This window comes from Myodes glareolus, chromosome X (genome assembly GCF_982192425.1).
Source record: "Myodes glareolus chromosome X, mMyoGla1.1, whole genome shotgun sequence".
NCBI lineage: Eukaryota > Metazoa > Chordata > Mammalia > Rodentia > Cricetidae > Myodes > Myodes glareolus.
The window spans coordinates 100556625-100579722 of NC_142053.1; the positions used below are offsets into that span (position 1 = coordinate 100556625).

General features: G+C 38.1%; 1 protein-coding gene across 1 annotated transcript; it reads right to left on the reverse strand.

Moving 5' to 3' along the window:
* Positions 1-19211: 19211 nt before the first annotated feature.
* On the reverse strand, positions 19212-22631 carry LOC146889106 (uncharacterized). Its single transcript, XM_087902562.1, has 2 exons — positions 21840-22631; positions 19212-21092 (listed from the first exon to the last, which is right to left on the reverse strand). The coding sequence occupies exons 1-2, from the start codon at positions 22629-22631 to the stop codon at positions 19212-19214; spliced, it is 2673 nt and encodes an 890-aa protein (XP_087758688.1).
* Positions 22632-23098: the final 467 nt, after the last annotated feature.

Consider the following 23098-nt stretch of genomic DNA (forward strand, 5'->3'; position numbering starts at 1 on the left):
GCATAATGAGCCTATAGTCCACAACCCCAGAGAAACTAAGTAACAGGGGGAATCCTGAGAGAAACATGTATCCTCCTGGGAAGGGAAAATCAACACGATCTCCTTATAAAATTGGGTGCATGGGGGTGGGGGAGAAGGGAAAGTGGAAAGGGAACTTGAGGGAAGGGGATGGTCAAGATTGGGGAAGATCAGAGATGAAGAGCAAGGAAAGAGATATCTTGATTGAGGGAGCCATAATGGGACTAGCAAGAAACCTACACTAGAGAAATTCCCAGGAATCTACAAGGACAGTTAAGACCCTAAGCAATTGGAGAGGGTGCCTGAACAGGCCTTGCCCTGTAGTCAGATTAATGTTTTTCTTAAATGTCATCATAGAACTTTCATCCAGTAACTGATGGAAGCAGATGCAGAGATCCACAGTGAACCACTGGACTGAGCTCCCAATTTCCTTTCGAAGGGTGGAAAGAGTGAGAATACAAGCAAAGAGGTCAAAGAGGACCATGATGGGGATAGCCACTGAAATAGCTTACCTGAACTAATGGGAGCCCTCCAACTCTGGCCTGAAAGTGAGGAAAACAACATAGGGCCAAACTTGGCCCTCTGAATGTGATTGACAATTGTATAGATCTGACGGTCTGTGGTACCACAAACAGTGAGACCAGTACTTATCCCTTTTTGAAATCCCTTATTTTTGGAGGGATAACTTGCTCAGCCTAGATATAGTAGGGAAGGCCTTGGTCCTGTCTCAAAACAATGTGCTTGACTTTGTTGACTCTCCATGGGAAGCCTTATTCTCTCTGAGATGTGTATGGGTGTGGGGAGGTGGAGGAAGCAAGAGGAGGGGAAGAGTAGGAACTGGTATTGGTATGTAAAATGAGAAAAGATGGTTTTATTTTAATAGTTAATTAATGAATTAAAAATAAATAAAGAAAAAATGCTATGATTAGTGCAGAGGATGGAGACATGACTTGCAACAATTCAGAGAGAAGTTTATAGACTCTACCAGGGTCATTTATTATTTTTAAATAAGATATTGTGGTTCTGGATATCTGGGGCTGAAGAATCAGCTGTGATTAACAATGTACCAGAATTAATAAGGCAAATTTTTGCTTTGTTGGGATAATTGATATTGGTTACCCGGAGATAAGAAATTGGTAGTGATTAAGAAGAGATCAGCATCACTGAGCTTAAATTTTCTGGAATGTATTTTCTAATAGCACAGGGAAGCTGTATTCCAGAAGTGGTCAAGGTTGTACCTCAACTGACAACTTAACTAAGTAATGTGTAGGTTTCACCCAGGTAGTACTAGATTTGAAGACATGAAGAGGTCATGGAGTGCAGCTGAGGACTGGTGCTATGAGAGGCCAGGAAAGATCTTTGATGAAGGTGCAGCTTCAGTGGCAGTTGAAGGCCCAAGACTGAAGGGATCATGCAAAGAATGGGTACTGTGAGGAGAACTTATGAAAATTATTGGTGAAAATTCAGCCCAGTTACAGCAAGGAACCCTAGCATATTAAAGATGCCAGTACAGTGGGAAAACCGTCAAGGACAACATTGGGGTGGAGTCATTTGGTGCCAAGAAGCAAAGCTGTATGTGCTTCAGTGGGCAAGCCCAAGTAGTGCTCTAAGCCATTTGGAAGAGTCCAGAAGATCATGAATGCATTCAGGAATTGGATGGTGTTGTAGGAGGAGTAGGGAGTTGTGTCCCACCTCTTGGCTAGCTTAACCACCGAAATAATCACATAGAAATTGTATTAATTAAATTACTGCCTGGCCCATTAGCTCTAGTCTCTTCTTTATTCTCACATCTTGATTAACCCATTTCTATTAAATCTGTGTATCTCCACATGACCGTGGCTTACCAGCAAGATTCTAACCTACATTCGTCTCAGGCCAGAGATTCATGGCACATGCCACATTGCCCTTCTTCCCAGCATTCTGATCTCATCGCCCTGCCTCTAGTTCCTGTTTGGTTGACCTACCTATACTTTCTGCCTGGCCAATCAGCATTTATTTAAAACATGGTTGGGTTGACAGAATACAGACAATTCTCCAGCACAACTTCCTTCTCTTTTTTTTTTTAAACAAAGGAAAATATCCATAGTCCATTTTTTGGGAATGTAGATGTGGTATTCCAGGATACTTCTGGCTGTTTGGGGGCACTGATAATCTTATGGGGACATAAAGAAAATTTAAAGTTATGACTGGAGTATCCTGTGAGACTTGATCATCTCAGGCAGCATTGTGAATCTATTCTGGTTGTAGAACTTGTCAGATCCAGGCCATCTGTTCCTACCAGAGATTTCTCAGGTGGTCTTTCTTCATCAAATCTGAGCTTTCTTAATTCAGAATGAATCCACAGCCTCTCATTTCCTGTGGAAACAAAAGCAAAATCTCTTCTCCAAAGTAACATACCTTTTTTTTTGTTTGTTTGTTTATTCAAGTATCCGAAAACACTCTTTCCACTTCCTCCCCTCCTCCCAATACCCTCCTACTCCCCCCACTCCCTCATCATTCCCAAGAGCAGTCAGGGTTTCCTGTCCTGTGGGAAATCCAAGTTCCTTCCCCCTTTCTCCAGGTCCAGGAAGGTGAGCATCCAAACAGGCCAGGATCCCAAAAAGCCAGTCCATGCAGACCAAACAAGACCCAGTGCCATTGTCAATGGCTTCTCAGTCTTCATTTGGACCTCGGGGGCTCAGTCAGCCCCCATGTCAGCCACATTCAGAGAAACCGGTTTGATCAAATGCTCATTCAATCCCAGTCCAGCTGCCTTGGTGAGCTCGCATTCGATCAGTCCCCTTGTATCAGTGGGTGAATGCACCCTTCGCGGTCCTGACTTCCAGTGCTCCAATGTGGGTCTCCGTCTCTATCTCGATCCATCCTTGGATGAAGGCCCCCTCTGATTTTGCTTTCCTTGCTCACGATCTCCCTCCTTCTGCTTCTCATTTGGACCTAGGGAGTTAAGTCCAGTGTTCCAATATGTGTCTCTGTCTCTATCTCCATCCATCGCCATATGAAGGTTCTGTGGTGACATGCAAAATATTTGTCAGTATGGTTATGGGCCAAGGCCAGTTCAGGCACCCTCTCCTCTGCTGCCCAGAGTACAATCTGGGGACCTCTCGTTGGGCCTGGGAACCCCTCCAGAATCAAGTCTCTTACAAACCCTAAAATGGGTCCCTTAGTTGAGATATAAACTTCCCTGCTCCGAGAACCATCCTTCCTCCCTCCCCCCTCCCACTCCCCCAAGCCATCCCCAATCCTCCCCCTCTCCCCTCTCCCTAACCATCTTCCCCTACTTCCACCCCCCACCCTCCATGCACCCGAGTTTGCCTGGCAATCTTGCTTAGTTCTAATATCCAGGAGGATAACTATATGATTTTCTTCAGGTTCACCTTCTTATTTAGCTTCTCTAGGATCACAAAGTATAGACTCAAAGACCTTTAACTATGGCTAGAATCCACTTATGAGTGAGGACATACCATATTCCTCTTTTTGGGTCTGGGAGTAACATACCTTTTGACTTCAATTTTGAAGTCAAGGTATTTTCAAAATGCCTATCTTGGATTAGTTCAGCAGCATTTATAAACAAATGTATTTTAACAGCTGTTGCTCCTTCCTCAGCATTTAAACAATTCAAAGAGAGCATAATAACATGCAGTATCAAAATTATCTGTGTATTTTTCATCTTTACGTGGCTTTATTTTAACCTCTATTTCTATTATTTTTATTTTTGGCTTTTTGAGACAGGTTCTCTGTGTATCTTTGTCCTGTAACTCCCTCTGTAGACCAGGCTTTCTTTGAACTCACAGAGATCCACTTGTCTCTGCCTCCCCAGGGATTAGATTAAAGGTGTGTGCTACCACACCTTTAACTCACAGAGATCTGTCTGTCTCTGCCTCCCAGGCATTGAGATTAAAGGTGTGTGCTACCACACCTTGAAGTCACAGATGTCAGTCTATCTCTTTCTGTCAAATGCTGGAATTAAAGGTGTGTACCACCACACCCAACTACTGTCTTTCTTTCTTTTTTATTTTAAGGACTTTAATCTTTAACCTGCATCTATTTTTAACACCCTGTAAACCATTTAGAGGTTTTCTTCCTCTTTGAATCTCTCTTCACTGTATCTCTATCTCTTTTTATGACCATATGAGTCTTTAATTTACTAAGAAATATGGGTAGAATTAAAGCTGTGGCTTTGAGGGTTGGATCCAGACCATTTCTTAGCTTGCTGAGATTCCAGCCTCATGGCAGAGTTACTGGCTACAACCATGTTTATTGCCACAGCTTTATTGCATTTCAAGGTCCTTGCCAGCAAGCAAGCTGCATAGGTGTGTCCATAAACAATACTCAAATGCTCCATAGTCCTACTGCCAGCTTGAAAGAGTCAAGAGTTTGCCCTGACAGGATGGCCCAGAAAGCTGGTATTTTAAAATGGTGCAGCTTTTTTCCTGCTATGGCTGAATACCAAAAATCATGTGTTCAGCTTTTCATCAACACCATTTAAGTGTTTCATGGCAGAACCAATTAAAAGAGCTGCAAGGTTTTGCAGCTAAAGCTGAGTCAGGAAGCCTCTCTTAGATATGAGTGCTTGCTTGCCTCTAGCAAGCAGAGCAGACCTGAGAAACTGCTGCTTCTAAGAAACTATGCTTTACTCTCTTCTTTCCCAAGCTTTCTCAGGTTTTCTGTGCATGCAGTTATCCACGTGGGCACCATTCTGTAACATGAGGACCTGCTCATTGGGGTTTCCATCCTGCCCAGTTCCTACAGCCATTTAGCCCCAAAGAAAACCACACAGAGGTCTGCAGAAGATTATAAACTGATTGGCCCATTATCTCAGGCTTCTTACTAACTCATAACTTATATCAACCCATTATTCTTATCTATGTTAACCACAAGGCTCGGTACCTTTTTCAGTGGAGCAGGTCACATCTTCCTTCTTTGGTGGCTGAGAAAGGACTGGGGGAAAACTTCCTTCTTCCCAGAATACTCCTGTTTTTATTGTCCTACCTATACTTCCTATCTAGCTTCCCCACCTATACTTCCTGCCTATCTATCAGTCAATCAGCATTTATTTAAAATATGATTGACAAAATACAGACAATTCTCATTTGCTTTTCTTTTATTTGATTATGACTGTGTCCTGGTTTTCCCTCTTGAAGTAAGAATGCATTTTATTGGAGACAACAGTAGAGAGATTTAAATTTTAAAAGACTACAGTTTAAAAGAGATTGACTATGTTAAAGGAACTGACAGTTAAAATGTGTTTTAGTTTGTAAAGACTTTGTGACTTTTAAAGTTATGTAAGATTTTGAGGATGAATAAGAAACGAAGGGTTGTGACTTAAAATGATGTTTGTGTTTCATGTTGACAAGGGGTCAGTTATACTGTCTTGTTTTGTATGTGAACTTTGCACAGGTTAGTGTCACCAGAGGAAGAGACCTCAGCTGAGGAAATGCCTTGATGATATCTAGTTGTAAAACTTTTTCTCATTTAGCAAACAATGCGAGGGAGTGAGAGTACAGTCCTAGGTTGGTGGTACTGTTCCTGGCTGGTGGTCCTAGCTTCTATAAGAATGTAGAATGTGCAAGTCATGAGAAGCAAGCCAGTAAGCAACACTGATCCATGGCCTGTGAATCATCTCCTGGTCTGGGATCCTGCCCTGTCCTGACTTCCTTTAGCAATGAATAGCAATGCTGAAGTGTCAGCCTAATAAACCTTTCCCCACAACTTTCATTTTTTTCATAATCTTTTGTTACTGCAATAGAAACCCTAACTAAGACAAGTAAAGTGTCAGAAATTTAATCAATTGGTTAATTCTTAGGTTCTATAATGATGGATTCAAAGTACTCCCATTATGAAAATTATGTAGAAATTCAATGTTCTTAGAAAATAGCATATTCACATCTCTTGCCTCAAACTTCCTCCTGGATATATACTTTTGAATAAGAGGAGGGATCAGGCCCATACTAATATTTTAATTTCATCTCTTGGCTTGTACTATAGTAAAAGTTTCACATATTAGATACATGCTTTACTAAGCGCCAGTACCAGACATGATATACATTCTCTTTTTAAATCTTCCAATATAACTTAAAATAGAAACTTACACTTTAGTAAGAAATCTTTACCAGGGTAAGAATTTAATATTAGACCTATGATTTCAATATTCAGATCTGTAAAGATGAGATTTCTACTAGTTATATTATCATAGCTTACTTGTCCTACAGAGGTATAGGACAATTATGAACTAGAATTTTTTTAGCCTTCCAATCTTTACTCCATATAAATTTCCCTCCATCTGTCTTTGGTATTCAAGGAAAGTAATATTCATTTTCTACCTGTTGGTATTCTCCCCCCATCCATCCATGTTGACCTCTATCTTTCTTCTCCCTCTCCTCTTCAATTATTCTCTCTTGTTTCCTTCAGACTTGTGGACTTTATTATTTTTTATTGAATTCTGTTATTTTTCCAATTAAAATATACTGTCTAAATTTAGAAAAAAATATTCTTAATAAATCAACAGATGTACCATTCTGAAATGAGTGAATAAGTGAGTGAGTATGATTGTATATATGTATGTGTGTGGGTGTGTATGTGTGTGTAAGAGAGATAATAGGTTGTTTATGCATGTTGACAAAGGATATTTACATGAAACAAAACAAGAATAATAAGGTGTAATGGCAAATGTGATCACAGTACATTTCATATATGTGTCTGTCTTAGTTAGGGTTTTTATTGCTATGAAGGGAAACCACTACCATGAAAAATTAAAAAAAAATAATTGGGATAGTTCATTCACAGTTTAAAAGGTCCATTTTCATCATGACTGGGAGCATAGTGACATGTAGGTAGATGTGGTGCTGGAGCTAAGAGTACTACAAGCAGTCAACAGGATGTCAAATGGCACACTTGGGGTTATCCCGAGCACAGGAAGCTCTTGGGGAATATTATTTCAAGGTGTGTTTCTTTTGATTATGCTGCATTTGTTTAACTCTGTGAATATGTGGGTCTTTACCTATCTAAAATACCTGATGGATGGTCTAATATAGAGCTAAATGGCCAATAGCAAAGAGGAGCAAGGATAGACAGGGCTGGGAGGCAGAGAGTATAAATAAGAGGAAAAATGAGGAAGAGAAAGAGGAACAAAAAGAGAACAAGGAACATCAGGGGCCAGGCACCCAACTGCACAGCATGTCATGGGGAAAGAAATAAAGAAAGGTATACAGAAATAGAGAAAGATAAAAGCCCCAGAGCAAAAAGTAGGCAGGATAATGTAAGTTAAAAGGTGGCAAGAAACAAGTCAAGCTAAGGACAGTCATTCCTAAAAATAAGACTCTGCCTGTGATTTATTTGGGAGCTTGGTGGTGGGTCCCTAAAAATCCAAAAGACTAAAACACAGTATAACAGAAAACTTCAAAGCCTACCTATACAGACAATGGTGAGAGATGGGCCTATATTTCTCAGCTCTGACATACAGGAACAGATGTTTGTAGGTTATTAGGGATTATGGTTGTTTAGTAAATTAGTGGGTATAAATTCCATAATTTCACTAATTTTGAGTAGTTATCTAGTTTTCCAGGACCAGGCATGGTATCACTTGATGAGTATGCGTTAAGTGTGTATTAGAGAGCTGTTGGTTATCACCTTCTGTTACCATAAATGCTAGTCCTTAGGGAGTGAGCATTCAGGTGACTACTTTCTCAGGGATCTCTTGGCCCTATTTCTTAAGTTAAAGTGTTGTCAACAATAGAAATTTACATTCTACCTGTAAGGGATAACAAAGAGCAAGAGCAATACACTGTGTTTCAGAAGTCTCATAGACAACCCTGGCCAACAACATAAAAGAGGGCTTCTTACATCTGGTATTAGGAATTTTGTTAGGTGATTTTTGGCTCTTAGAAGAACCACCATCAGTTGAAATATGAAAAAATTAATAAATATATGACTATTTATTCACTGAATTAAGTGAATGATAGTTTTAGGGTAATCAGTTAATTTATGATTCATTGTGGTATTTTTAGATATTGATATACTACTCTCCTCTCTTCTCCTGTGTTTCCATAATTCCCTAAGTAGCTACTATTTTCCATTTTTTCTATCAGGTAACTTATATCCTGTTATTCTCCTTTACAAACTTTCCACCTTCTTCTGTGTTTACTTTATCATCCTAAAGGGGTTTTCTTTACCCCTTTCTCTGATCAGATTATTTGTAAACTGATTTTGTCTTCTTCAATGCTCCTCAACTTCCCTACACTGGCAATAGTCTCATTTTATTTTCTTAGTTTTTGCAGTTACTACAAGGTTATGTACTCACATCCGAAGATTTGGATGTAGGAGTCTCCAAGAAGAGAAAATATGTAGGGTTTACCTTTTTGAGTCTGTGTTGCCTCATGCAATATGATTGATACTAGTTCCACCAATTTCACTGAAAAATTCATGATTTTATTTTTCTTTAGAGCTTAATAGTATTCCATTGTGATGATTTTCCTTAGAAATCAAATTGACTACTTGTGGAATTTATTGAAATGCAAATATCTGGGTATTCCTGTGAGGGTTTTTTTTTCTTGATGAAATCATTCAAAGTGAAAAGAACCAATCATTATTAAGATCTCTGAGTTGGGAAGACTCATATTTTAATCTGGTTCACACATCTTCTGCAAGTATATAAAAAGGATACTAAAAAGGATAGAAGAGGAAGCACTCTCTCTTTTCCTGCTTGCTCTCATTCATACCAATAAGTCCATTCCTTCACTTTCATTAAAGCCTACTTCTTTGGGATTCTGGTGCATACTGAAGACCATCTGAAATATCCAATCTTAGAGACCAAACAACTATTTCTGGGATTACTGGACCTTCAGTTGTTAGGAAGCCATTGTTGGACGAGCTGGACCACTCTCTCTATTTTAGTTTGACTTTCTATTGCTATGAAGAAACACCATGGGAATTCTAATAAAGGAAAATATTTAACTGGAACTGGATTGCAGTTAAATGCATTATCATCATGGCAGTAAGCATGGCAGCATGCCAGTAGACATGGTATTGGAGAAGGAACTGAGATTTCTACATCTTGATCTGTAACCCATTACAAGTAAACTGTGGAACAAACTAAGCATAATCTGAGCATAAGAGACCTCAAATCCCACCCCTACAATGATACACTTCCTCCAAAAGGTCACATATCATAATAGTGCTATTCCATATAGACAAAGCATTCAAACATGATATAGATATGAATAATTTGAATTGGTATGAATTTGGCTTTATTAATATAAATTTAAGGTCAATCTTGTTATATGTATATTTCTGATCTTGATTAAGGTATTATGATTGTGCAGCTCATTTAAAAATGTAATGTATAATTAAGAAATATAGGTTAAGAGATAATCCCTATAATAGTCAAGTTTGTAATCATGTTAATTAAATCTTCTAGATGTGCATTTCAGATGGATAGGCATTCTTCATATCTTTCAAAGACTACAGAATATTTAAATTGTTTAAATTTAATGCATTTAAATGTTTTAATAACTTAGGGCTTTTCCTGACACAGAGACAATTCTACTCCTGGCAGCACCAAGCTATGTCCTGAGGAAGATGGGTATTGAAGAGACTCCTTACGGAGTTTGCTAGCCATTTGGGCAAGAAATTGCTCTTGTCTGCACTGCTTAACTGGACATGCAGTACCCACAGAGAGATGATTGCTGAACTTGCCTAAAGGTGCGATGATCCTTCGGGGTTCCTGCTTCATAAAAGAGTCTGTGAGACATTCTACAGGACACAAAAGAAAGTGACTGAACTGTCTTTGAAATTTCCAGCTTCATGAAAAAGTCTGATGGATACTATGGGCTTGTAGGCTGAAGAAGAATGTCCTAAAGATACAAAATAACTTTAGGTGACTGTACAGGCAGAAGATGTCTCTGTCATTTCTAGAGTTTTGGAAGTTGCTTACTTCCAGTTTACATAGGTAATATTATATCCTTCTGAAGTCTTTGATAGAGTTAAAGAATAAATAGTTATAGTTTTCCTTTGTTATGCTAAAATATAAAATAGATATAAATAATGTAACTGTAATTCTTATTTGATAAATGTTTTGTTATATGTAATTTTGCTATGTTAAAGTAAAAGCCTTTCTTTTTGTTTAAACAGAAAAGGGGAAATTATGTAGGAGGTCCTCTGTCTTTGTGTTGCTTTCATTGGTTAATAAAGAAACTGCCTTGGGCTTTTGATAGAGCAGTACTTAGATAGGCAGAGTAGATAGATCTGATTTCTGGGAAAAAGGGCAGACAGAAAACCATCATGGAGCTGCCAGGTCAGACATGCTAAATCTTTCTGGGCAAGCCATGAGCTCTTGGTGGCATACAGATTTAGTGGAAATGGGTTAAATCAAGATGTGAGAGTTAGTCAATAAGAGGCTAAAAATAACGGGCCAGAGAGTGCTTAAATGAATACAGTTTCTGTGTGGTTATTTTGGGTGTAAGCTAGTGGGGCAGCTGGGATGACGAGCAGTTGGCTCTCTTCTGTTACACAAACATGTTAGTCTGTGGAATCATGCCTATTCAAACAATTCCATTCCACTCTCTGACCCCATAGTCTTATAGCCATAACATAATAAAGAAATGCATTCAGCCCAACTACAAAAGTCCCTAGAGTCTATCATGGCCTCAACCCTGTTTAAAAGTCCAATGTTCAAAATCTCTTCTGTGATTCTTGCAATATAATTGTAATCCCTGTTAAATTAAATAATAAATAATTTATTAATAAATAAATATAAATAAAATAAGTATAAATATAAATAAATAATTAATAAATTTAGGAAATCACGTACTTCCAACATATAATGAGACAGGATATACATTACCATTAAAAAATGGAGGAAAGAAAGCACAGTGAGAAGGCACTGTACCAAAATAAGACCAAAACCCAGCTAAGCAAACTCCAACTGCTGCATCTCCTTTGCTGTTGTAAAAGTACTCTTTAGATTTCCTACTCCTTTCAGCTTTGTTGACTGGAACATACTTATCTCCTTTTGGCTGTTTCCACTCTTTATTTGCAGTTGAATTGGTAGTTTTCTTGGCTCTCCAACCTCTTGTTGTCTCCAAGGCAAGCCTGACTTCACTTTCAGAACTTCAAATAATTTGTCTCTCTAGGCCTGCATTCACGACACCCTGAAACCTTCCTCTCCTCAGTTTCTTTCCTTAGTCATAGAGGAAGATTCCATATCCCCTTTCTTCTATCCTAGGCTCTAAAGCCAGAACCAGTGACTGAAGCTGCTAAATTCTGTTGCTTGCTGGAGCTGGAATATGGCTCCATTATTCAATTACATCTTCACCAGTTTTCTATTTATAATGATTTGTTTCACTGTTTAAGCTGTGTTGTCTAGAAATTGGATCTGGGGACTATACTGTCCTCAAAATCAGAGATCCACCTGTCTCTGCCTCTGGAGTAATGGGATTAAAGGCATGTGCTACCATACCCAGCTCTAAGTTTTTCTCTAATTCCTTTTCATAAATTGGAAACTTAGCTGAGTGGGGTCTTGCCCTGAGGACACTACTGTCTTTATTCCATTTCTCAATCTGTTTATCTCTTTTAACACAGAATTTAGAACCACTCAATTTCTGAGTGTCCCATTTTACTGACACTGTACATTTTGCATTTTTACTTGCTCAACTTGTTCCTTTTCATTATAAATCTTCATTAGAGTTAACATGAATAACCACATGACAGAGTTTATACTAGACTGTTTTGATATTTCATCTTGCAATGGAATTATTCTATTTTTTTTCACTTTAACCTCAGGCAAACTCTTTTGACAAAGTCAAAAAGTAGTCCTATTTTTGCCAAAATATCACATGAACAATTTCCAGGCAACATACTTGATTTCTTTTTTTAAATTTTATTTTATTACTTAATAGATACCAATCCAAATTCCCACTCCCTACCCTTCTCCCTCTCCCCCATCACACCTTCTACACATCCTCCCACCCACCTTTCCATTTCTTAGAGAAAGCAATTATCTCACCCTGTGGAAAGTCCAAGGCCCTCCCTACTACATCTAGGTTGAACAAGGTATACATTCAAAGAGAATAGGATTCCAAGAAGCCAGTTCATGCAATAGAGACAAATCCCATTGCCACTATCAGTGGACCCTCATTCTGCTCCAACTGTCAAGCACATTCAGATGGACTAGTTGTTCCCATGTTTGTTCACTCCCAGTCCAGTTGGAGTTGGTGAGCTACCATTAGCTCAGGCAAACTGTCTCAGTGGATGAACCCCTCATGGTCTTGACTTCCTTGCTCATACTCTCACTCCAGTGCTCTGATGTGGGTCTCTGCCTCTGTTTCTATCTGTTGTTGGACAAAGGTTCTATGGTGATATTTAAGATAATCATCAGTCTTACTAGAGGGTAAGGCCAGTTCAGACACCCTATCCTCTATGGCTTAGGGTCTTAGCTGGGGTCCTTTTTTTGAATTTCTGGGTATTTTTCTAGAGCCTGGTTTCTTGCTAATCTCATAATGGTTCCCTCAATCAATATATCTCTTTTCTTGCTCTCATGTCTCTCATTCCTCCATCTCGACTATCCCATTCCCTCAAGTTCTCCTGAACCCTACTTTTTGTTCATATGGCCAACATATTTGATAAATTGGGGTATTGAAGTCACCTACTATTAATGGATTGATGCTAATATGCTTCTTTTTCTGGAAATTATTAAGAAAAGCTTGATGAACCAGAGAAATTCCTTACCTACAACATATCCCCAGTGATGTAACTGTAATACTATTATCTTGGGACAATCAAGAACTCTCAAGTTGTACTTAAAGGCAAGTCAATGAGAGGAAATTTATAATGTCTGGCAATATAATCTTAGCCATCTATTTATAACAGAAGATATCATATACCAAAAGCATAATCTAGTCTTGCAATTTTCATTAAATCAATGTAATTTTATGTTTATTCTAAACATTTCTTCATGTTTTCACAGATACATGTAACTCTCACCCCTTGTCCAAAGTGCTTTTTTTTTCCAACAGAAAGGGGCTAGGAGAAAAATCCACAATTGCTTAAAATGAAGAGAACAAGTGACTGTGGTGTGCAAAATCCCAACTTGTATAACGATTATTTAGCTCCCATACCTCAATCTTAGGGAACATCACAGTACATGAGCCAGAAATATAGATGTCTTCTACAAGATAGTGTCTTCTTTACATAATGGTTTCCTAAAGAACATATGTATTATAACAACATCCATCAACATACTAATACAGAAACTGAAACTTTCACAAGGCCCTGCCACTAACTGTGAAAGCATAGACAATCAATGACTACTAAGACAGGGAAACTAAACTCCTTGAAAGACAAGTACGTTGATAGATCATAAAATCTCAAGGTGTCAACCCTAAACTAAATACATCAATAAGAGCTATTCTAATTTGTAGCCTAATTTGGGCTCACTAATTTGTAGTTTAAATATATATACCTAAACTATACTCATAAAGTATTATAAATATATGATATAAATTTATCATATATACATATTATAAACATATACAAATAACCTATAACGCATATACACGTATATATATATACATTTATGCATATATACATACATATATATGTATGTGTGTTGTGTTAAAATAATAACTATAGAAAAGTTTTGAGAAGGAATGGGGAAAATATGAAAAAAATAGAAATTAAGAAAAATGCCAAGAATAGTTGACTGTAGAGCAGTAAGTTATAAATTGACATTTATATAATTTCTCCTGGCAAAGCTGATGGAACATCTCAGAAGACATGACAGAAAAATTATAAGAGCCAGAGTTGGGGGGGGGGAAGCTGAAAATAAGTATCTTCAATACATTACAGGGTTTTTATTCTTATGGACACATAACAGCTCTGTTACTTGTTCAAAATCAAGTCAATCAGTATTCTGTCATAGATAAGAGAAGGGCACACATGCTCCCATCCATAAATGAGCATTTATTGGTAATTGGTTTCTATTGGGGGAGGAAGAGCTTGCTTTCTTCAGGGGCATGTCTCTGTTAAGTTGCTCATGTACAATGGATATTATCTGTACAGTACTAAATGAATTCAGAAGTGGTGTCATGTGAATGTAGTCTGAATGGGTAAAAGTTAGAGGGAGGTGGCAGAATCAGTGAGATCAAAATAAATAGTAATGAATCTATCTAAATAAATAAAGTATTATTTTAAAATGTGTTAGAAATTTGGGGAAATAAATAATGTAATCCAACCAAAAAGCCAAGAAAATATTATGATTTTTAAACATAGTTTCTCTAATTACAATTTTGAATATTGGAAAATACACTCTTTTAAATATTTATAAAAGACATTTCTTATTATTTTAATTATATTGCACACATGGGTGCAGCTCGCCTTTATCATTCTATTAGTTTTGACCATTTCCAAATTAACTTTTTGTATTTTTTGTTTTTGCTTTTTTTGTTCCATAATACCTTTCTGGGGAAGAATAAAAGCCCTAAGTCTCTCTGAGAGATTAAGTTCCCCTTTTGATATCTGTATTTTTGTTATGAGAGACAGAACTCCATATGGAAATGCAGTATTTCATATTTCAGTAATCTATCAAAAACAAAGAATGCTAACAAAGCCAGTATTTTAACAAAGCACTTAGCAACTTATTGATTCTAAGAACATTATACCCCTTTCCACTGTTATGACTGATTTTAGTTCTTGGATATACATTCTGTTATCAGTAACTCAATTTCTTTAAGAACTCAGTTCCCATAGTCTATTGAAAGATTACACCTAAAGGTGGACTCTGGAACTGTTGTTAAATTTATTCATTTTAGGAATTACATAATTTCTTGTGTCCGTACATTGCACCATAAAAATCTCACTTTTAAAACAGCAAAATCTGTGGCTCACAGTATATATGCACTTTTCTCCCTAGAATGTGTCAAATTTCATTAATGTGCAGTTGTGTACAGGTTGAATAAAATACACTAGCCCATATAAATTTTCAGAGATGCTTCCACTGCTGTAAAAGCAATAAATTTGAAATTATTTGACTGTGATAACACATTTATGTGGAGAAACCCACTGGAAATATAAATATGAGCAAAGTATACCCACTCAGTGAATTTTATTTGGATTCTGTCAAATTTATGAGAGAGAAGAGACTGCCTTGAGTATTGCTGCACCACATGTTTTGAGCACATAAATTTCTTTCAACACAATTTGAAATAATTTGAGCATAACAACAATTATATGCTATATTTTTGCAAATTTATTCATGAGAACTACTTGGTGAACTGAACTCAGAAAATAGTATTACAGTGACTCAAGTCATTAAAGAGCACACAGAACATGTACTTAACTCCTACTTAGATTTACTTCCAATGGTATCTAGCATTAAAACTTGCTTCTCATGTCTTTCACTGTAATATCATAAAATGATCACTTTCTCAAGTAAATTGAGACCTCTACAAAATGAGTCATTTGTTTCAATGTAGTGCACTTGCACTTATGTTAACATTGTAAAAATTTAAGCATAATAAACTTGACTAGGTATTTTTAATGTTTGATACATTTTTCTTTTACTCCATTATTCATAAATCCTTTATTTTAATTTAAAGTATTTAAAAATAAGAACGATTTTTATTATCACAAAGTATTATAGAGATAATAGAGCATTTCAAATTGTATTTAACCAACTCTATGGCTATATATTGATTTGACATAAATATTATTTCAAAAATCAATATCAATTGAATATACTTAGCATACAATTATACTTAGAGATTTGTTGCTATTTGGGGTTAAGGGAAAGAAGAAACGTAAAGTGTGTGATAAGGAAAATTAATTTCATCAGTCTAGTATTGTAATAATGGTTACCTGAATGTTTCCAAAATCAGAATATGTTGGTGTTATTTTGTAAATTTGCTTGTTAGCTGAAATACATTTTTATGTGATCAAACTCCCTACTTAGTCCAAGAATGTTTAAATAATCTAGTAAGAATGACTACACAAGAAAAATATATTAAATATAAAAAGTTATTCTGTATTGACCCATGAATTCTATTTCAGTGTCCTTAATAAAGAAAGCATGCAATGTTTGTACTGTAAATATAATGCAAAGCACACCAAAAATAGACCATTAAGCCTAAGGCATAATAGAAGCAGAATAATACTAAATTTGTGAATGATTCAAAAGACAATTTTGGGTCTAGAAGTTGATCACCATATAAATAAAACCCAAACAAATAATTATTTCACAGGCTGTATCAACTGGGTTTATTTATTAATTTTGGATTTTTTATTAAAAAGATGGGTCAGATCCTAGCTCTGGAACTTGCTATCCTCTTGGACTGCTGAGAAGACAGTGTTGTCTAACATCCTGGTTTAATGCTACTTAATTTAGAAAACACTGGAAAAGATCTCAAAAGTCTCATGATTGAGAAAGTGATGGTTAATACAGAAGATGAAACAATTGATAAACAAGTGTTAGAATGGGAGCTAGAAAACCAGAACCCATATAGTAAAACAGTTGGGGACAGCGTGTCCTGCCTGTCAACTCAGCATTTGGGAAGTAGAAAAAAGATGGTTACACAGAACAGATTGATTTCTAGATTCAATGAGTATATTCTGCCTATATATGAAGGACAGTAAGTAATCAAAGAAGACCTTGGTTATCAAACTCTGGAATCCAGATACTTGTGTACAAATGTGCACCTATACATATGCCAACACACTATACATAAAAAGTCACACCACATACATATACACAAAATTTACGTAACTGTGAATCATGTCTCCCCTTTAAAACTTAATCATAGTCCGGCTGGCTTACCATTGAGTTATATTTGCTATAGCTTCAATTTGTTCCTGAATATTAAGATACACAAATATTTGTCTTTCATATATATATGAAACCAAAAATGTATAAACATTTCCAGAAGAAAGTTAAATAATTCACTTTTCCTTCACCATTTTTAATCATATAGAGCTTTCCCACTACCTTAAATAAATTTCAACTTATTTCCTGTCACATACAAGACCCATTGTGGTCCCTATATTCAATTTTCATATACTTTATTTGAGGCATTTCCACCTTTTTTTGTATATCTGTATTTATCACGTAATTCCTTACTAAAGTCCTTTTTATTTGTCCTGTGACCTGTTTACAGATCTTCTCTAGACCCTGCATGCTTGACTTCATATGAATTTTCTTGTTTTGCCTCTGTGTTTTCATTCTTTTGAGAAGGGATATCCATCCTCTCCACTGCTGTGGTGTTCCTTTGGTAAGCAACCAAGTAACATTTTTCACAGAATCTGCTTTATTATTTCTATAAGTCTACTTGTCTATTTTTACATGAAAAATATCTTGCTCTGACTGTTTCAGTTTATAACATGTCATTTTATATTATACAACGCTTCTTCCATACGGATTTTATAATAGTTTCTGTGGTAGGAAAGGGAGAGAATAATGTATGTAATAATTTAAATATAATGTAGTTACTGCTACTAGAGGCTAAGGGAACATAAGAGCAAATCCAGAGGCATAAAATTTGCTTATTTGTAAAAACAGCCATAAGCAATATAATTATAAAACACCAAAAATTTGTGATGCTACATTTTATATTTAAAATTTGCAACATAGAAAAGTGTATCTTCTCACAATAAAAACTATTAGCAATCAATTACTTTGATTGTGGTGACTGTTCCAAACTCAATGTGAACATTAATCTATTAATTTTATACTGTCTATATAAATTCTTAATTTTAAACAAGAATGCACAGTTGAATAAATATTATCTTTACTTTCATACACCATTTACTCTTTATTATTAATTTTCTTATTCATTAGTTGAATTTCACAAACATTAGGAATTTTGATAGTAAATGTGTCTTCCATTAGATGTTTCAGATATTTTCTTCTCAGTTACATCAGTGAGGGTTTTTGCTTTTGTTCTATCCCTATAGAAAAGTTCATTGTTTTATGTATTAAATGGGAATCTGACCTACGTGATATTTGATTACTTTGTTCATGTTCTTTCATGTTCTTCATATCCAGAAATTCATCAAACTGTATTCATTTTATAAAGTATTTTTATAAATCTTAGTAACTTGTAACAGGAGGGTCAATGGCATTACTTACTTTAATAGTATATATAGTAGAAACATAATGTATGGTTTTGGTTATATGTAAGAAAATGTATTCATACATATTTCGAATTTTCAAATAATATTTTTGTCTCACAACATTATAGCCTATTTTTAGCATTTAAAACATTCCTATATAATGCGCGATTCAGTTTAAAGAGTAAGAACAATATAATTTTTAAACTGGTTTTGGCATATCTTCTATGATGTAGTTGAAAGGTCTCTTAGTTCTCCTTGTGTGCATCTACCATCACTGTGATAATGCAAATAGAATATAACTATATAATTGAAGTGGGGTAGGCAGGATTAAATTAGCATATAAGGACCATGAAGCATACCAGGCCCCACAAACTGAAAATACATACAAACAAACAAAGAAGCCAAGACCCTCTCATTCTCTGTGTCTTTCTTCAGAGGCAGTGTGAAGCCTGGTATCATGAAAACACTGGCAGAGTTAAACATTGACAAATGGGTTACGAGACAGCTGATATGATATGGATATTCCAGCCATTGTGAACCTGGAACTCAGCAGGAAAAGAATTGAAAAAGGTGACTAAGCTCTTTCTTGTTCATAGTGATTTGAATGAGAATGACCCTCAAAAGTTCAAATATTTGCGGCTTCGGCCCCAGTTGACACTGTTGTTTGGTAAGGTTTAGGGGGTACAGCCTAACTGGAAGCAGTACATAACTGGGGGCAGGCTTTAAGATTTTAAAGCCTCCACCATGTCAAATTTGCTTTTTCTCTGATCCACTCCCTGCCTCTCCCCTCAAGGTGCCCATGCTCCCAATTTATTCAAGTGATCTTGTCTTTTTCTACTTCCCATATAGATTAGATCTATTAAGTCTCTCTTAGTGTTCTCACTGTTGTCTAAATTCTCGGGGCTTGTGTGGTTTTTTTTAATGAACATTTATTTGTTGTTGAAATAGTGATAAAGCATTTAATATTTTTATTCCTGTCCACAACAATAAGCAAACTGGAGTATTAAACCCTGTTGTACTTTTGACAATTTTCAAGCACAACTACAGTGAAAACAGCAAACATGGACATGTTTACTGAACCAGGTCATAACAAGGAGTGGTCACAGGGCTTTACAACAATACTCAGCAGAAGCCACTTTGTAATTGCTGGCACTAAATAGAGAAGTGGAATTCTCAGTTAGGTGTTTAAGGAAATAATGCACATTGTTACACACTCGCACAAGACTGCGCCTACTAAGGCGCGAATGGGACAATACAGTCCCAATATGAACAAATAATCGCAGGAGGTGTGGAGCCCTATAAATCTTAGACATTGGGATATGAGGATAAGCCAGGTGGTTTTCTGCATATTGGGGTTTTTCAAACTGGCAGAGCAGCTGGGTGGCCAGCATCTTGTTGAAATACTTTCTTATTCCATATACAAGTTCGTCAACAGAATATTTCTTATTATCACCTTTTCCCTGCGATTTCACAAAAGTGACATACTCCGCGAGAATAGTATCTACATCCTTATTAGCAGGGAGTTGGAATAACTGCTTATGCTTGTTTATCAGGTCCCAGTCCTGAACAAGAAATGACTTAAGTTCTTTAGAAAACTTGAATTTAACTGTATATCGCACCTTCCATACCTGCTCAGATTGACCAGTGGTGACAGTCCCAGGCACATTCTGGTGAGGAATCTGTGGTACTGTACTAGGACCACTGACAGCTAGGTTTTCTGGAGTATTCTGCATGCTGTTTGGCACTGGCATGATAGGCACAGATCCTGAGGAAGAGGGTTCCTCTACAGGAAAGCTTTTTTCCGTGGAATGAAGACCTTCAGTCACAGGGTACCCGTTCTCTACTCTGTTACCCTCAGAGGTATAGCTGCTTTGGGAAGACTGACCTCTCTCCTCAGAATAAACTTTCTCCAAACAGATGCCTTTATTTTCAATCCGACCTTTCTCAGCAGAGAGCTGTCTCTTTGCACGGTATCTTTTCTTAACAAAGTGTCCCCTCTTCCCAGAGTGCACTTTCTCTGCAAGGCAGACTCTCCTGGAAGATAGACTTTTCTCTGCAGGACAGCTTTTTTTGGGAGGGCAACTTTCCTCGGCAAATAGATGTTTCTCTGCATGTCGACTTTTCTTTGGAGGCCTACATCTTCCTGTCGGGTCCTCTTTCCATGTAGAGGGGCCTCTCTCCACATAGTTACCCCTTTCCACAGAGAGACCCTCCTGTGCAGGACAGCTTTTCTTCTGAGGCAGATCTCTCCCTGTGGGACTATGTTCACCTGCAGAGTGTACTGTCTCCTCAGAGTTGCCTCTCTCAAATGGGTACCTCTCTCCAGGGTATCTTTTTCTGAGGCAAAGCCTCCCTGTGTGGCGATCTTTCCCAGGAGAGGGTTCTCTCTCTGCAGAGTTAGGCTTCCTAGATGAATGACCCTCCCCTGCAGGGGGAATTTTGATGGGCTGACCTCTCCTTGGAGGGTGATCTTCACCTGCAGAGGGTTCTCTCTCCTCAGAGTGACCCCATTGGAATAAGTAACCCTCCTCTCCAGGGTATCTTTTTCTGAGGCAAAACCTCCCTGTGTGGCTATCTTTCCTAGGAGAGGGTTCTCTCTCTGCAGAGTTCCGCTTCCTAGATGAATGATCCTCCTCTGCAGGGGGAGTTTTGATGGGATGACCTCTCCCTTCAGGGCGATCTTCATCTATAGAGGATCCTCTCTCCTCAGAGTGATCCCATTGGAATAAGTAACCCTCCTCTGTAGGATAACTTTTTCTGAGGCAATGCCTCTCTGTGCGGCGATATTTCCCAGGAGAAGGTCCGCTGTTTGTTGAGTTATGCTTCTCAGACGAATTAATCTCCTCTGCAGGGGGAATTTTGATGGGATGACCTCTCCCTCCAGTGCGATCTTCACTTGCAGTCGAGTTGCCCCCACTCAAATGAGTAACCCTCCTCTGCAGGATAGCTTTTTCTGTGATGGCGTCTTCCCAGGCGGTGATCTTTCACAGGAGAGCGCTCCCTCTTTGCAGAGTTACCTTTCTTAGATAAGTGACCCTCTTCTGCAGGGCTGTTTTTGATGGATAGACCTCTCCCTGCAGGGAGATCTTCGCCTGCAGAGGATCCGCTCTCCTCAGGGTTACCCCACTGGAATGAGTAACCCTCCTCTTCGGGGTACCTTTTTCTGAGGTGACGCCTTTCTGTGCAGCGACCTTTCCCTGGAGAAGGTCCGCTGTTTGCTGAGTTAGCCTTCTCAGATGAATAGCCTTTCTCTGCGGAGGGGATTTTGATGAGGTGATCTCTCCATTCAGGACCATCTTTACCTACAGAGGGTCCTCTTGCTGTCAAGTTACCTGTTTCCACTGAGTGACTCTAGGCGGGTCGGCTTTTGATGGATTGACCTCTCCCTGCAGGGAGATCTTCACCTACAGAGGTTCTTTTCCCAGCCGAGTTACCCAACTCGAATGAGTAACCCTCCTCTTCAGGGTACCCTTTTCTGAGGTGAGGCCTCCCTCTGCAGCGATCTTTCCCAGGAGAGGGTTCTCCCTTAGCAGAGTTGCCCTTCTTAGATAAACGACCCTCCTCTACAGGGTAGCTTTGGATGAGGTCACCTCTCACTGCAGAGGTAGACTCTTCTCTGGTGAATGACCCTTCCCTGTCAGGTGACTTTTTTCAGCTGGCCGAACTGTCCCGATGGGGTGATTTTTCTCTGTAGAGTGTCCTCTCTTCACAAAGGGGCCTGTCTCTACCTGGTGATATCTCTGGGCAGAAATAACTTTCTTGACTGAGAGGTCTTTCTCTTCAGCATGATGGTTCTCAGTAGAGGCACCTCTCCCATCCAAGTAACTTTTCTCAGTAGATAAACTCTTCTTAGTAGAAAGTCCTTTCTTTGCAGGTTGACCTCTCATGACAGGACGGCCTCTCTCACCATAGGGGCCTCTCTCAGCCAAACCATGTTCCTCTGTAGAGTGTCGGTTTTCTTTAAGACGGCTTTTCTTGATAAGGCGACCTCTCTCTGTAGGAAGATCTTGCTCAACAGAGAGATGCCTCTCAGGTGAATGACTTTTCTCAGAAAAGTGGCGCCTCTTCCTAGAGGGATACTTTCCGGCAGAGGAAAATTTCCCTATAGTATGACTTTTTTCAACAGAATGGTGTTTCCTGGCAGAGGAACTCTTCTCTGTAGCACGATGTTTTTCAGCTAACAAAAGCTTCTCAGCCAAGGTGCTTTTAACTGCAGAGCAGTGCTTCTCAGCAGTGGGGCTTTTATCTGTAACATGATACTTCTCAGGGGAGGGATTTTTCTCTCTTCTACAGGTTTTCTCATAGGAACGACCTCTCTCCACGGAGCGACTTGTGGCAGGACAATTCTGTGGTCTTCCTGGAAGAGCTGGTTGAAGATTCCTCAGCTCATCTGACTTTTGATCTGAGGACCGATTTCTCCCCTTTCTGACCTGCCTGAAGCTTGGTGTCTGCTTCATAAAGTCATCTTCTTCCCCAAAATGTTGGTCACAAACATGAGGTCCTTTCTTTCTGGAAGTCATTTAAGTAGTAGTAATAAATTCCCAGATTTTCTGATATTATATGGGAAAATGGACTCGGAGCACATTCCAGAAGTCTGTTGTCTGAATTGGTTCTACAACCAGGATCAAATCTCCCGATTGTTTACCAAATTTAGCTCTCTTTTAAGGACGATAGAGGAGCAGCACTCCTCTTGTCCAACTGCCAGCACAAAGTGAGGTTTCTCTGGAAACTATCTGTACACAAACGTTATCTTGGGGACGGGCTTATGCCCTTCAACCAATCGGTAGTCCTATGTAAATTATACCGTGTTTGTAGCCAAATGATTGGACCACCACTGGGTCTCGTGTTTTGTAGGCTGGTTTTCTTTATGTTTAAAAACCACCTATGAATGAGTGCATGTGATAATTGTCTTTCTGTACCTGAGTTGCCTCACTCAAAGTAATGTTTTCTAGCTCCATCCATTTTCCTGCAAAATTCAAGATGTCAT

Coding starts and splice junctions, on each gene's coding strand:
- LOC146889106 (XM_087902562.1), bottom strand. CDS start 22,631: ATGACTTCCAGAAAGAAAGGACCTCATGTTTGTGACCAACATTTTGGG. Junction 21,093..21,839: donor CTGCCCAGAGATATCACCAG/GTAGAGACAGGC, acceptor CTCCTGTGAAAG/ATCACCGCCTGGGAAGACGC.